The 15385-nt window shown below is 38.8% G+C and overlaps 1 protein-coding gene across 1 annotated transcript; it reads right to left on the bottom strand.

Annotated features, from left to right (window-relative positions):
- Nucleotides 1-823: 823 nt before the first annotated feature.
- Nucleotides 824-1708, bottom strand: LOC108484959 (PI-PLC X domain-containing protein At5g67130-like). Its single transcript, XM_017788833.1, has 4 exons — nt 1567-1708; nt 1208-1431; nt 1026-1112; nt 824-856 (listed from the first exon to the last, which is right to left on the bottom strand). Exons 1-4 carry the CDS (start codon nt 1706-1708, stop codon nt 824-826), a joined length of 486 nt encoding a protein of 161 aa, XP_017644322.1.
- Between the last annotated feature and the right edge of the window lie 13677 nt (nt 1709-15385).

Genomic DNA, 15385 nt, shown 5'->3' with positions numbered 1-15385 from the left:
AGAATATTAACTGTCATAAATTGAAAGCAACGAAGTCAAATAAATTATTTCTAATTGTGTTATAAAAAATAAAAACAAGGATTGAAATAAAAACAAGGATTAAATGCCATCTTAATTAAATTAAATTCAAATCATAAAATATATTTTGACATAGATTTATTTACATGCAAGCTAATTCATTAGGATGTTAATCCACTCAGTAAATCATAAATTTACACCTAAAAAACAATAAAGAATATCAAGACCTGCATCGGATCATCTCTCTTCCAATCGATAATCATCAGGTACTTGTTAAACCTCTATCATCCTCCCCCCCCCTCTTTTCACATCAACTTCTAGTGGGATCTAAATAAAAGTCAAATCTCTTCTCCCCAAGTTTGAAATTGTGATACCCTCAATTGGATGCCAAATATTTACTAACATATTGTGCATGGACTAAAAATGCACACCACTAGAAACTATCTATCAAGCCATGTTCTTAATCATAGACAAATACAGTAGCCACTTCCCTTAAATTAATCTGCCATGGTTCCTCCTCCCCATCATCAATGGTGATTGCCGTAATATTATCATCCGTATTTTAAAACCAAGAATTAATAAAAAAAGCAATCGAGGTATAAGAGCAGACAATTAGAGAAAAAAATTCTATAAGAGCAGATTGAAATTCCATTTGTAAATTTTATTAAATTATTGAAACTCGGCATACATACATATATTTATGTATATGTCTACAACTTGTACTTTTACGATAAGAGTGAATTCAGTGCTTAAAATGTTGATGTAATCTGAAATCTCGTGCCACATCCTCTGCCTGGAATCCACCTTATGGTGTGCAGGCACCTAAAGTTTTTCCAGCCTGCAATCACATAACAAACCACATTTTTTTATATCTACCTTACTTCGAAGGTCTGCAGATATTTGAGAGTGGGGTTGGACACAAATAATTGAGCTCGAAATAAGTATAAAAATATGGTTTATATTAATCTAAGAACTACATTCATTTGCAAAATGTAATTTTGACTTACCACACATGCATGAATATCATCATATCCACATAACATCTTCCTATTCAAAGTATCGATAGCTTGGAATGATCCTCCTCCTTCACTCCTCTATGCAAACCAAAACAAGAATATTTTCAGGCTTCAAATAAAATGAGCTGGATCAAAAAGAAACAATTAGTAACTTAAAGAGTGAACAAAGGAACCTTGTAATAATCAACAGCAACAAAGTTAGCCCAACCGTTACCAGCAGCTGCATAGCAAGTACGAAGCATGTTAATCAGATCTCCAGAGTTGTCCTCGCATGTCTTCTCTTTGCTTGACATTGAATGAAAGTAATTTACCAATACCAACGACTTAGTCTTGTCGTCTAGACTTGACGACTCTACCCTGTTCGAGCAACTTCCTGCTTGCATTCCACTATCCCCATCTACCAATTTCGCATTCAACCACTCTGTGTTATCTCAACTTTTCACTTTTCCTTAACCATGTCGATGTCTAAAACTTAATTAAAAATGGATATATATATATATATATATATATATTTATTTATATATATGTTTACATTGAGTTTCGACCATGTAGTTCCCCTGGTAAGAAATTCCTTCGCTTGCTTCCTTGGACTGAATTGAAGTGAAGACAAGTAGTCTTTGGTTATTAGCCACCATGTCACTGACTAGAAGCCAGTCTTCACCATTTTTGGGCATGTCTTGACCCTCTAACAACCTGATTTTGTTATTTTTTATTATATTGGGATCCAAAGGCCTCCCCGATTCTATCATTCAATACCAGTATTACTCAATTTCTAATCCTTATCTATAAAAATACAGCTTTTGTTCTAAACTCTGTTAATTTTCTCTCCTAAACCATAGTTTTATCCTCAATTTTCTGTTCTAAAACCATAAATATATACAAGAAAAAGAGAGCACTATCAAATTAACATATGAATCTCTTCAAAAAATGCAAGTAAACAACCAATTTAAAGTTAACAACAACTACAATTTATACTTTTTCTTAGTTTTTTAATATATTTGGAGGATACTCATATCCATGTCTTAATATGTGTTGGACACAAGTGCTGATCATGGGTACTTAAGGAAAAATGAAGCGTTTGGTTAGCATATGCATGATTGGTTGTACAGTTGATTATATGTTTAGATTTACCTCCAGCATCCCACCAGAGATGCATTTGGTTGTATAAATATTTGATTTTATAGGATAAAAGCTGAAACTCCAAGTAGAATATTTCCATGAGTGGAATGGACAAAATATTCTTATTCTCTAAAGGCTTTTAAGAAACTTTTTCTTCAATTGTGCTTTAAACCTCTAGCCAAGCCAGATAGGCTCTTGTTCTGAATTAGATCTTCAAATTTTTATTGGAACAAGTAAAGTTAACGTGTTTCTCAGGTTATTAGTTACATTACTTTCATAAACGCTTTATTAGTCTTTTTTATAACTTTGATTTGCTTTACTTTATGTATGCAATGAGACATCCAATAAGTTTTTAAAATCCCAAAGGATATTTGAGAGACCAATTGGTGTGTTTTCTGGCAATTTGACGATGAGTTTCATAATAATGGCCATTGAAGCTAAGAAAGAGACCTGTAAGAAGATAATTTAAGAACAAAACAACAATGGTGGGAAGCATGAAAATGATACAAAAGCACAGCAAGGGATTTGACATGTCACATGCATATTGTCGATAAAGTAGGGAACTCCACTCCTCTATTTTCAGCCTTTTTCAATGTATTAGTAGCATAAAATTTCAGATAAAACCCAAAAAAAACCCAAAATTTAAACATCAAAAATTAAAAATAAAGAAATAGAGAAAGGCATAAAATTTCAAACAAATGAATCGAAATTTCAACATAACCAACGCTACTTCACTTTCAGATAAAACCCAAAATTCAGCACAAAGAACAAAAGGGTATTCAACAGTATAAAAAGTAAAATAAAAATTCTAGGGAATTGCCCAAATTATATGTTAAAAAGTGAACAACTAAAGAACAAGAAAAAAAATGCTTTAAAATGAACATAAAAAGATGCCATACCTTAAGCCAAGACCCTTCGAAGAGGAAGATTTGAGTGAAACGAAACAGTAGCCCTGAGAAGAGAAGATATAGGACAGACACAGCTAAGGAAAAATAGAAATAAAAGATGAAGAAAAGAAGAAGTAGAAGGAGGAATGTTACCTGGATGAAGAAGAAGGAAGATGAAGAACGGCTAGGAAAGATTGGTGAGAATTGGAAGATGTCTTACAGAAAAAAATCTGTAAGACATTTTCCTTAAAATCATAACATTTTACCCGTGTTCTTGAAAAGCTTTTACATATGTAAAATGTTTTCGGTCAAACAAACACCGAAAAATTAGGAAAACAGTTTCTGGAAAATGTTTTCCTAGTAAACAAACGGACCCTAACTAAGCTAAAATCATAAGCAAAGTTTGACTACTGTAATCCTCTAACATTCAAAAATGAGACCATCTTTTCTTGTGTTTTCGAGTACTAAAAGAAAGAGGTCTCCATTTGGGTGCTTACCTAGCGGTTATTGGGTCTAACCCTATCACCCTTCTTGACACCACCATGATCTCTCTTAATACCACCACTGTGATGGTTGTTACCCTTGCGATGATTGTAATTGATTATGACCATTTTGGGGGAAAATGAAAGGAAAGGGAAAGACTAAAGAAATTTCCTGGAAACTCGCAGGGAGTGGTCAAAGGAAGAAACAAAATGAACTCAGATGAAGAGAATCTGTGACATCCCTAAATTGACCCTAGTCGGAAAGTGGTTTCGGGACCACTAAACCGAGTCATAATAATAATTAACCATCATAATTGATGCTCATTATATGTATATATGCATGTGTGAAAATTTCATGTTTGGATTTTGTTAATTGTAAGTGAATTTTTATCAAATAGGACTTATGTGAGAAAATTTAGAAATGTGCTAGGCAAATGTAAGGTGGCCTATTAATACATGTGGGAAAGTGTTGTCCTTGCATGTCAAATTAGCCAAAATGAAGCATGATGGCCGGCCATGCTATGGGTGGAAACATGTCTCCAACATGTTAGACTAGTGATGCATGTAGGAAACAATAAAATAAGAAAGTTAGCATTAAAGAAATGGAAAAAGAAAATGATGATAACAAAAAAAAAAAAAGTGTGGATGCTTTCCCCCCTTGCAGTACATGAGAGAAACAAAAGCAAAGAAAGAAAGAAAAAAAAGGGTGTTCATTCTCTCATTTTCTCCTTGCTTGGCGAATATACTAAGAAGAAAGGGGGAAAAAGCTTGAGAAAATCAGCCATGGAGCTTACTAGACTAAGGTGTTTTGATACAAGAAGGTATGTTTTATGCCACTCTTGAAAATGCATGCATGATTTGGAGGATTGGTTCAAAATTTTCCTTGAATCTCAAATCGAAACTAAGTTGTTAGGTGAGTTAAAATTGACCATGCATGTTGTTTTCCTTGGTGAGTGTTTTGATGTTGTTGTGATGAAAGCATGGAAATGAGTAAGTTCGAATGTTTAACAAAAAGGAAATTTTGTGCCATTGAGTTCTTGTTGTTATGTGTGTGTGCATGAGTATTCGGCCATGCTATAGAATTTATGTTGCAACATGATTAATGCTTAATGAGATGTATAATAGTACTTGTGAATGAGCTTGAGAGTATTTAAACAATTAGACATGAAAAGGGTGGTAATGAGGCTGAAAAATTGTTGGATGGTTAATTGGGTAAGGAATGAAGCATTTGGCCATATAGGGTACAAATGGGCATAGGTGTTAAATACCTTGTATTGGAAACTTTGATAAATAAGTAGCAATAAATTAAGATGAGATTGCGTAAATTTTCAGCTTAGTTGTGTTAAGTATTCGCAATAACCATAATAATGCATGTGAATGCCGTATGTTTGTGTTTGATGGAGAGGTAAATTGTTTGATTTAGCTCAAGAGCAAAGGGAACTAGATTGGACAAAGGAAAGGAGAAAGCAAGCGAGTAGCCGATTTGGAACCGTTCTACCCCAAACAAGGTAAGTCATTAAGCACGTATTTGATATTGCTTAAATGATTGTAAAATTTATACAATTGTGTTTAATGGGATGATATATATATATATGAATGAAAATGTATGTGTATGGAGTGATGACATTTGTTGAATGTAAAAGAAATAGTGAAATGTGTAGAAAGTTTGCTTTCGGCACTAAGTGTCTTGGGCAATACGTGTGTACGGTGTGAGATCGGCACTAAGTGTGCGTGCTGGAAATATATGGCACTAAGTGTGCGTGCTGGAAATATATGGCACTAAGTGTGCGTGTTGGAAATATATGGCACTAAGTGTGCAAGCTGGAAAAATACTGACCTTTGGGTGTGCGAGCTCGGAGGGTATGGCATTGTGTGTGCGGGCTTAAATTACGTGGCACTAAGTGTGCGAAATCGAGTAGTAAGCACTGTGTGTGCGTACTTTAAATATATGGAGGGTGTGTCTCCATTGAATTGAGTATGGACAGCGGATCGGGTAAGTACCTCGATCTCATGACGAATAGAGAATACATTCATGCTTGGGGTTGAAATTGGTAAGCCTTAAATCTATGTGATGATTGAAATTGTATGGTTGTGCTGGAAAATGAGTTAATGTGTAAAAATGCTTCGATTATCTTGTTGTGTAGAATATGAAATGTGGATGTATGAATTGGTACGAGATTGGACCGAAAGGTCCGAGGTATTATGGTATAGATTCGATATGGACGAGTACCTAGCCTCATTTGTTGTACATGTAGTAGTAACTTTATTAGTGGATTGATGAATGCTTATGACTTATTGAGTTGTAAACTCACTCGGTGTTTTTCTTGTCACCCATTTTAGGTCTCTCGGACTCGTATTGTTTGCGTGATTGGGACCGTCGTTGAAGTCATCACACCGGCTGAAATCTTGTGGTATTGTTTTTGTTGTTGAAGAACATTTGGCATGTATAGGCTATTATATTTTGTCGAATTGTGGGTTGTAAACTTTAAGCCATGTGAAAATGGCCTATGTGGTCGTCGAGTGGGATGCTAGAACCTATAGCCACGAGTCTTAGAAACTCAAATTTTGATAAGGTGGCCATAATTTGTGTCATGTATGATGGATGATTAAGGCCAAGGAAAAATTCATGAAATTGGCATAGTCTACTGCAGTAACTGTTGCGGACAGCAGCAGTGAGATGAGATTGAAAAATCACTAAAAATAGTAGAAGTAGAATTAAATAGTGAGTAAATTATGGAACTGAACCTTGATGAATCTGTTTTCATATGGACGAAACGAAACGACCATATGAGCAGTATACTGAGAAATATTAAGGTTCTCGTGAGACAGGTCCAGAACGGTTTCTGGGTCCCCTGTCGCGAATTTGAAAATTTACCATAAATTATCCAGAAATAATTAGGAGTCATGCCTTATATGTACAGATTCCATTTTGAGTCTAGTTTCATTAGAAACAAACGGCACCAGTATTAAAGCCCTGTACAGAGAGATATTCAAGTTGTAACGCGCGAAGGTCAGAGCAGTCGGTCCCTGTAACATGGGTGACTTTAACTAATAAACTGTACCAATTGGCCCAACCAAAAATTATAAAAATAAATCCATGGATGGGTATATGAGTCTAAATTCAGGTAAAATTTATGAAACCAGTTTCTGAGTTTTGAAACTCGAGATATGATTTTTAAGGTGATGGTGACGCAGTTTTCCAGCCTGACTGGTAATGTCAAATTGGTTGGTATCTTGAGAGGGTTTGGCCGTTAACCCCTCGTGTCCGACACCGGCGTCGGTCACGAGTTAGGGGTGTTACAATTTTATTGGTATCAGAGCTATGGTTTAGTCGGTTCTAGGACTACCATAGCGCATGTGAGTCTAGCTATACATGCCAAATTGTTAGCGCTTAATAATGTGATGACTTCTGACGGTTGGAATTTTTGTTTTGATTAGCAATGGAACCCGGGTAGAGACCCTTGGCGGATGACGTTGAAAGTGTAGCGGCTGCTCTGTGCAAGGGACACCGCCGTTGAGCCTCGATCATCCGCGAATAATCAAAATGAAGGCGAAACAAGCCTTCTTCACCATGATGAATGAGTGGGTCGCGCAATATGCCCGAACCAACCCGATTGTCCAACCATTCCCGAATTTAAATACTCCACCCAAGAGCCCGCAATGCCTCCGATTCTTGATCTGTGAGGCTGAGTAAACCACCTGTGGACTTGATTAGGAAGCGTGGGGCGAGGAGTTCAAGGCCATAGTTCTTGATGATGCCGAAAAGGCGAGTTACGCTCGATAACACCATTAGAGTGTTAGATGAACTGTCATGCACACCCGATGAATGTCTTAAGTGTGCTATATCCTTGTTGCGAGACTCGACTTACTATTGGTGGAGGACTTTAATTTCCATAGTCCCAAATGAGCGAGTTACTTGGGATTTCTTCCAATCCAATTTGAAAGAAATACATTAGTCAATGGTTCATCGATCGAGCGTAAGGAATTCTTGGAACTCAAGCAAGGCGGATGACCGTATCTGAATCTGAACATGAGTTTGTAAGACTTAGTCGGTATGCTCGAGGAGTGTGTGGCTGATGAGGTTGCGATGTGCAAAAGATTTGAAGAAGGATTGAATGAAGAGTTAAAGTTACTAGTGGGAATTTTAGAGATAAAGGAGTTCGTGACACTAGTCGAACAAGCACGCAAGGCGGAAGAACTTGGGAAGGAGAAGAAGAAGGCTGAATTTGAAGCAAGAGATTACCATAAAAGATCGACGAGTAAAGCTCCGTTCTCGGTGTAAAGAGGTTCGGGGAGGACACCGTAAGTCGAGGACGATCATGGAATTTCCATTAGAGCCCGACCATTGACGGACTCGAGCTACTTCATAGCTAGTGTGGGCAATAATCGTCAAGAGAGACTGAATGCCCCAATGTGGAAGGCGACACCTAGGTGAATGTTGGGGTAAGTCATTAATAGGGCTGTTATGGATGCGGTTCAAGGACCACTTCATTAGAGATTGCACGGAGCTAGATGAGAGGAATAAGGCGCAAGGTGCAAGACCTAGTGGAGCGACGGTGGAGGTAGGCCCCGAGAATCTCTGGAGGTAGGGGTGGTAATCGAGAGGAGCCTCTAATCTGGCTGTCCGATCCGAGACCGTGCTCTGCTAGAGCATATGCCATCCGCGCAGAGAGAGGAGGCATCCTCCCCGACGTTATCACCGGGTACTTTTACTCTCTTTGATACTATTGTGATTGCATTGATTGACCCGGCTCTACTCACTCATATGTATGTGAAACCTTAGCATCGATAAGACTCTACTTGTTGAGTCTCTTGAGTTCGTAATTCGAGTGTCAAACCCTTTGGGTCAATACGTGCTCGTTGATAAAGTGTGCAAGAGATGCCCCTAATAATTCGAGAATCCTTTTTTGGCCGATCGATGCTTCTACCATTTAATGAATTCGATGTTATTCTTGGTATGGATTGGTGACCGTACATGATCAATGGTGGATCGCAAAAGGAAAACCATTGATTTGAGGAGTGCAAATAATGAGGTAGTCCGAGTCGAGTCTCTTGATTTAAAAGGAGCGCCAATGATAATATCTTCTATGACCGCTCGGAGGTATGTGAAAAAGGGTGTGAAACATACCTTGCGTATGTGTTTGGAAGTAAAGAGACGGAAAGGAAACTCGAATCGGTACCAGTGGTTTGTGAGTATTCGGATGTTTTATTGAGGAGTTACCGGATTGCCACCGGTTTGAGAAGTGGAATTCAAAGATCGAAGTTGTCTTGGTACTACGCCGATTTCAATAGCCCGTATCGTATGGCATTAACGGAATTAAAGGAATTGAAGGTTCAATTGCAAGAATTGACGGATAGAGGTTTAAGCTCGACCGAGTTTTTCTCCATGGGCGCTTTTGTATTGTTTGTGAAGAAGAAGGACGGAACCATGAGGTTGTGCATCGACTATCGTCAACTCAATAAAGTGACGATAAAGAATAAATATCCATTGCCACGAATTGACAATTTGTTTGATCAATTAAAGGGAGCCTCGGTGTTTTCAAAGATAGATTTGAGGTCGGGGTACTATCGGTTGAGGTCCGAGAATCGGACATACCAAAACCGCTTTTAGAGCGAGGTACGGTCACTCTGAATTCTTGGTGATGCCGTTTGGGCTCACTAATGCCCTACGGTGTTTATGGATTTAATGAATAGAATTTTCAGCCATACTTGGATCGGTTCGTAGTTGTATTTATCGATGACATTTTGGTCTATTCGAGATGAAATGAACATCTTTGAACACCGAGGCTAGTGTTGCAAATCTTACGAGATAAGCGATTATACGCAAAGTTCAATAAATGTGAATTTTGGTTGAAAGAGGTTAGCTTTTGGGGCACGTGGTGTCCGCATCGGTGTCGAGGTGAACCGAACAAAATTTTAGCCATAGTCGATTGGAAACCACCAAGGAATGTTACCGAAGTTAGGAGCTTTTGGGGCTTGCGGTTATTACCGACGATTTGTAAAGGTTTCTCGACGATAGCCACGCCAATGACGGCTTCTCCAAAAGGATGTTAAGTTCGAATGGACGGAGAAATGTCGAAAAGTTTCGATCAATGAAAGCTTATTTGGTGAAGCCCCAATTCTAGTGCAACCCGAATCGGGCAAAGAGTTTGTCATTTATAGTGACGCATCCCTACTTGGGTTGGGTTGCGTATTGATGCAAGAAGGGCGAGTTGTGGCCTATCGCGTCGAGACAATTAAAGCCACATGAGAAAAATTATCCAACCCATGATCTCGAATTGGTCGCCATCGTGTTCGCCTTAAAGATATGGCGACATTACTTATTTGGTGAGAAGTGCCATGTGTATTCGGATCACAAAAGTCTCAAATATTTGATGACTCGAGAGAGACTTAAATCTGCGACAAAGACGATGGCTCGAGTTGTTAAAGGATTATGAACTCGTCATTGATTATCACCGGGAAAGGCTAATGTGGTTGCGGATGCCTTAAGTCGGAAATCATTTGTTTGCTTTACTGACGATGAATCTACACTTGTCTATTCTACCCGACAATGTGTTAGTAGCGAATTAAAGGCCAAACCATTATTGGCTCATCAAATTCGGAAGCTCGAAAGTTGATGAGGAGTTGCTTGCAAAAGCGGGTGAGTGTGTTACGAACAAGGAATCGAGTTTCAAATTGATGATGACGATTGTTTGAGGTTCGAAGTCGTCTGTGTGTTCCAAAGGATTGAACTTATTTCGATAATTCTAAATGAAGCCCATTGTAGTCGAATGTCAATCCACCCGGTAGTACTAAAATGTACAATGACCAAACGCCCAATTTTGGTGGCCGGTATGAAACGAGACATTTACGAATTTGTTTCAAGGTGTCCGATATGTCAACAAGTGAAAGCGGAACATCAAGTGCCATCGGGATTACTTGACCGATCATGATACCCGAATGGAAATGGGATCGAGTAACAATGGACTTTGTGTCAGGTTACCATTGACTCGAAATAAGAAAGACTCGGTTTGGGTCATTGTTGATAGATCCACCAAGTCTGCTCATTTTATCCTGTCCGCATGATTTTACGCTCGATAAGTTGGCGAATTATCGTCTCCCATATTGTTCGATTGCATGGGGTACCTATTTCTATCGTGTCGGATAGAGACCCAAGATTTACGTCGCGGTTTTGGAAGAAATTGCAAGAGGCTTTGGGTACCAAACGCATTTTAGCATGCTTTTCACCCCAAACCGATGGTCAATCCGAACGGATAATTCAAATACTCGAGGATATGTTGAGATGTTGCATCCTTGAGTTTAGTGGTTCATGGGAACAGTATCGCCTTTGATTGAATTCGCCACAACAATAGCTTTCAATCAAGTATTAAGATGGCGCCTTACGAGGCTTTATACGATCGTAAATGCCGTACCCCATTATTCGGTGAACTTAGTGAAGGTAAATTCTTGAGGTTGATTTGGTTAAGGATGCCGAGCAAAAGGTTCGAGTAATTCGTGAAAGTTTGAAAGTCGCTTGGATCGCCAAAAGTCGTATCTTGGTTTGAAAAGAAAAGATATTGAATATCGGGTTGGAGACAAGGTCTTTCTCAAAGTTTCACCTTGGAAGAAGGTGCTTAGATTTGGTCGTAAGGGCAAATTGAGTCCGGGGTTCATCGGGCCATATGAAGTATCCGAACGAATTGGGCGATCGCATATCGATTAATTTTGCCCCGAACTCGAAAGGATTCACAACATTTTCATGTCTCGATGCTTGACGATATAGGTCTGATCCATCGCACGTAATTGCTCCATCGAGATTGAGATTCACCTAATTTGAGCTATGAAGAGGAACCGGTTCACATTATGAGGCGTGAAGTAAAAGAGTTGCGCAATAGGAAAATCCGTTAGTGAAGGTGTTGTGGCATAAACACGGAATGGAAGAAGCCACTTGGGAACTTGAGGACTCTATGAAAGAGCGATACCGAGCCTATTTACAGTAAGATTTTCGGGGCGAAAATTTCTTAAGTGGGGAGAGTTGTGACATCCCTAAATTGACCCTAGTCGGAAAGTGGTTTGGGACCACTAAACCGAGTCATAATAATAATTAACCATCATAATTGATGCTCATTATATGTATATATGCATGTGTGAAAATTTCATGTTTGGATTTTGTTAATTGTAAGTGAATTTTTATCAAATAGGACTTATGTGAGAAAATTTAGAAATGTGCTAGGCAAATGTAAGGTGGCCTATTAATACATGTGGGAAAGTGTTGTCCTTGCATGTCAAATTAGCCAAAATGAAGCATGATGGCCGGCCATCCTATGGGTGGAAACATGTCTCCAACATGTTAGACTAGTGATGCATGTAGGAAACAATAAAATAAGAAAGTTAGCATTAAAGAAATGGAAAAAGAAAATGATGATAACAAAAAAAAAAAGAGTGTGGATGCTTTCCCCCCTTGCATACATGAGAGAAACAAAAGCAAAGAAAGAAAGAAAAAAAAAGGGTGTTCATTCTCTCATTTTCTCCTTGCTTGGCGAATATACTAAGAAGAAAGGGGAAAAAGCTTGAGAAAATCAGCCATGGGAGCTTACTAGACTAAGGTGTTTTGATACAAGAAGGTATGTTTTATGCCACTCTTGAAAATGCATGCATGATTTGGAGGATTGGTTCAAAATTTTCCTTGAATCTCAAATCGAAACTAAGTTGTTAGGTGAGTTAAAATTGACCATGCATGTTGTTTTCCTTGGTGAGTGTTTTGATGTTGTTGTGATGAAAGCATGGAAATGAGTAAGTTCGAATGTTTAACAAAAAGGAAATTTTGTGCCATTGAGTTCTTGTTGTTATGTGTGTGTGCATGAGTATTCGGCCATGCTATAGAATTTATGTTGCAACATGATTAATGCTTAATGAGATGTATAATAGTACTTGTGAATGAGCTTGAGAGTATTTAAACAATTAGACATGAAAAGGGTGGTAATGAGGCTGAAAAATTGTTGGATGGTTAATTGGGTAAGGAATGAAGCATTTGGCCATATAGGGTACAAATGGGCATAGGTGTTAAATACCTTGTATTGGAAACTTTGATAAATAAGTAGCAATAAATTAAGATGAGATTGAGTAAATTTTCAGCTTAGTTGTGTTAAGTATTCGGCAATAACCATAATAATGCATGTGAATGCCGTATGTTTGTGTTTGATGGAGAGGTAAATTGTTTGATTTAGCTCAAGAGCAAAGGGAACTAGATTGGACAAAGGAAAGGAGAAAGCAAGCGAGTAGCCGATTTGGAACCGTTCTACCCCAAACAAGGTAAGTCATTAAGCACGTATTTGATATTGCTTAAATGATTGTAAAATTTATACAATTGTGTTTAATGGGATGATATATATATATGAATGAAAATGTATGTGTATGGAGTGATGACATTTGTTGAATGTAAAAGAAATAGTGAAATGTGTAGAAAGTTTGCTTTCGGCACTAAGTGTCTTGGGCAATACGTGTGTATGCGGTGACGAGATCGGCACTAAGTGTGCGTGCTGGAAATATATGGCACTAAGTGTGCGTGCTGGAAATATATGGCACTAAGTGTGCGTGCTGGAAATATATGGCACTAAGTGTGCAAGCTGGAAAAATACTGACCTTTGGTGTGCGAGCTCGGAGGGTATGGCACTTGTGTGCGGGCTTAAATTACGTGGCACTAAGTGTGCGAAATCGAGTAGTAAGCACTGTGTGTGCGTACTTTAAATATATGGAGGTGTGTCTCCATTGAATTGAGTATGGACAGCGGATCGGGTAAGTACCTCGAGCTCATGACGAATAGAGAATACATTCATGCTTGGGGTTGAAATTGGTAAGCCTTAAATCTATGTGATGATTGAAATTGTATGGTTGTGCTGGAAAATGAGTTAATGTGTAAAATGCTTGATTATCTTGTTGTGTAGAATATGAAATGTGGATGTATGAATTAGTGCGAGATTGGACCGAAAGGTCCGAGGTATTATGGTATAGATTCGATATGGACGAGTACCTAGCCTCATTTGTTGTACATGTAGTAGTAACTTTATCGGTGGATTGATGAATGCTTATGACTTATTGAGTTGTAAACTCACTCGGTGTTTTCTTGTCACCCATTTTAGGTCTCTCGGACTCGTATTGTTTGCGTGATTGGGACCGTCGTTGAAGTCATCACACCGGCTGAAATCTTGTGGTATTGTTTTGTTGTTGAAGAACATTTGGCATGTATAGGCTATTATATTTTGTCGAATTGTGGGTTGTAAACTTTAAGCCATGTGAAAATGGCCTATGTGGTCGTCGAGTGGGATGCTAGAACCTATAGCCACGAGTCTTAGAAACTCAAATTTTGATAAGGTGGCCATAATTTGTGTCATGTATGATGGATGATTAAGGCCAAGGAAAAATTCATGAAATTGGCATAGTCTCACTGCAGTAACTGTTGCGGACAGCAGCAGTGAGATGAGATTGAAAATCACTAAAAATAGTAGAAGTAGAATTAAATAGTGAGTAAATTATGGAACTGAACCTTGATGAATCTGTTTTCATATGGACGAAACGAAACGACCATATGAGCAGTATACTGAGAAATATTAAGGTTCTCGTGAGACAGGTCCAGAACGGTTTCTGGGTCCCCTGTCGCGAATTTGAAAATTTACCATAAATTATCCAGAAATAATTAGGAGTCATGCCTTATATGTACAGATTCCATTTTGAGTCTAGTTTCATTAGAAACAAACGGCACCAGTATTAAAGCCCTGTACAGAGAGATATTCAAGTTGTAACGCGCGAAGGTCAGAGCAGTCGGTCCCTGTAACATGGGTGACTTTAACTAATAAACTGTACCAATTGGCCCAACCAAAAATTCTAAAAATAAATCCATGGATGGGTATATGAGTCTAAATTCAGGTAAAATTTATGAAACCAGTTTCTGAGTTTTGAAACTCGAGATATGATTTTTAAGGTGATGGTGACGCAGTTTTCCAGCCTGACTAGTAATGTCAAATTGGTTGGTATCTTGAGAGGGTTTGGCGTTAACCCTCGTGTCCGACACCGCGTCGATCCACGAGTTAGGGGTGTTACAATTTTATTGGTATCATAGCTATGGTTTAGTCGGTTCTAGGACTACCATAGCGCGTGTGAGTCTAGCTATACATGCCAAATTGTTAGCGCTTAATAATGTGATGACTTGACGGTTGGAATTTTTGTTTTGATTAGCAATGGAACCGGGGTAGAGAGACCCTTGGCGGATGACGTTGAAAGTGTAGCGGCTGCTCTGTGCAAGGGACACCGCCTGTTGAGCCTCGATCATCTGCGAATAATCAAAATGAAGGGCGAAACAAGCCTTCTTCACCATGATGAATGAGTGGGTCGCATAATATGCCCGAACCAACCCGGCTGTCCAACCATTCCCAATTTAAATACTCCACCCCAAGAGCCCGCAATGCCTCCGATTCTCGATCTGTGAAAGGTGAGTAAACCACCGTGGACTTGATTAGGAAGCGTGGGGCGAGGAGTTCAAGGCCATAGTTCTTGATGATGCCGAAAAGGCCGAGTTACGGCTCGATAACACCATTAGAGTGTTAGATGAACTGCATGCACACCGATGAATGTCTTAAGTGTGCTATATCCTTGTTAAGAGACTCGACTTACTATTGGTGGAGGACTTTAATTTCCATAGTCCCAAATGAGCGAGTTACTTGGGATTTCTTCCAATCCAATTTGAAAGAAATACATTAGTCAATGGTTCATCGATCGAGCGTAAGGAATTCTTGGAACTCAAGCAAGGCCGGATGACCGTGTCTCAATCTGAACATGAGTTTGTAAGACTTAGTCGGTATGCTCGGAGTGTGTGGCTGATGAGGTTGCG

This window comes from Gossypium arboreum, chromosome 6, assembly GCF_025698485.1.
Source record: "Gossypium arboreum isolate Shixiya-1 chromosome 6, ASM2569848v2, whole genome shotgun sequence".
NCBI classification, from domain to species: domain Eukaryota; kingdom Viridiplantae; phylum Streptophyta; class Magnoliopsida; order Malvales; family Malvaceae; genus Gossypium; species Gossypium arboreum.
The sequence above is the reverse complement of the archived record's forward strand: the minus strand, read 5'-3'. Positions and strand labels throughout refer to the sequence as shown.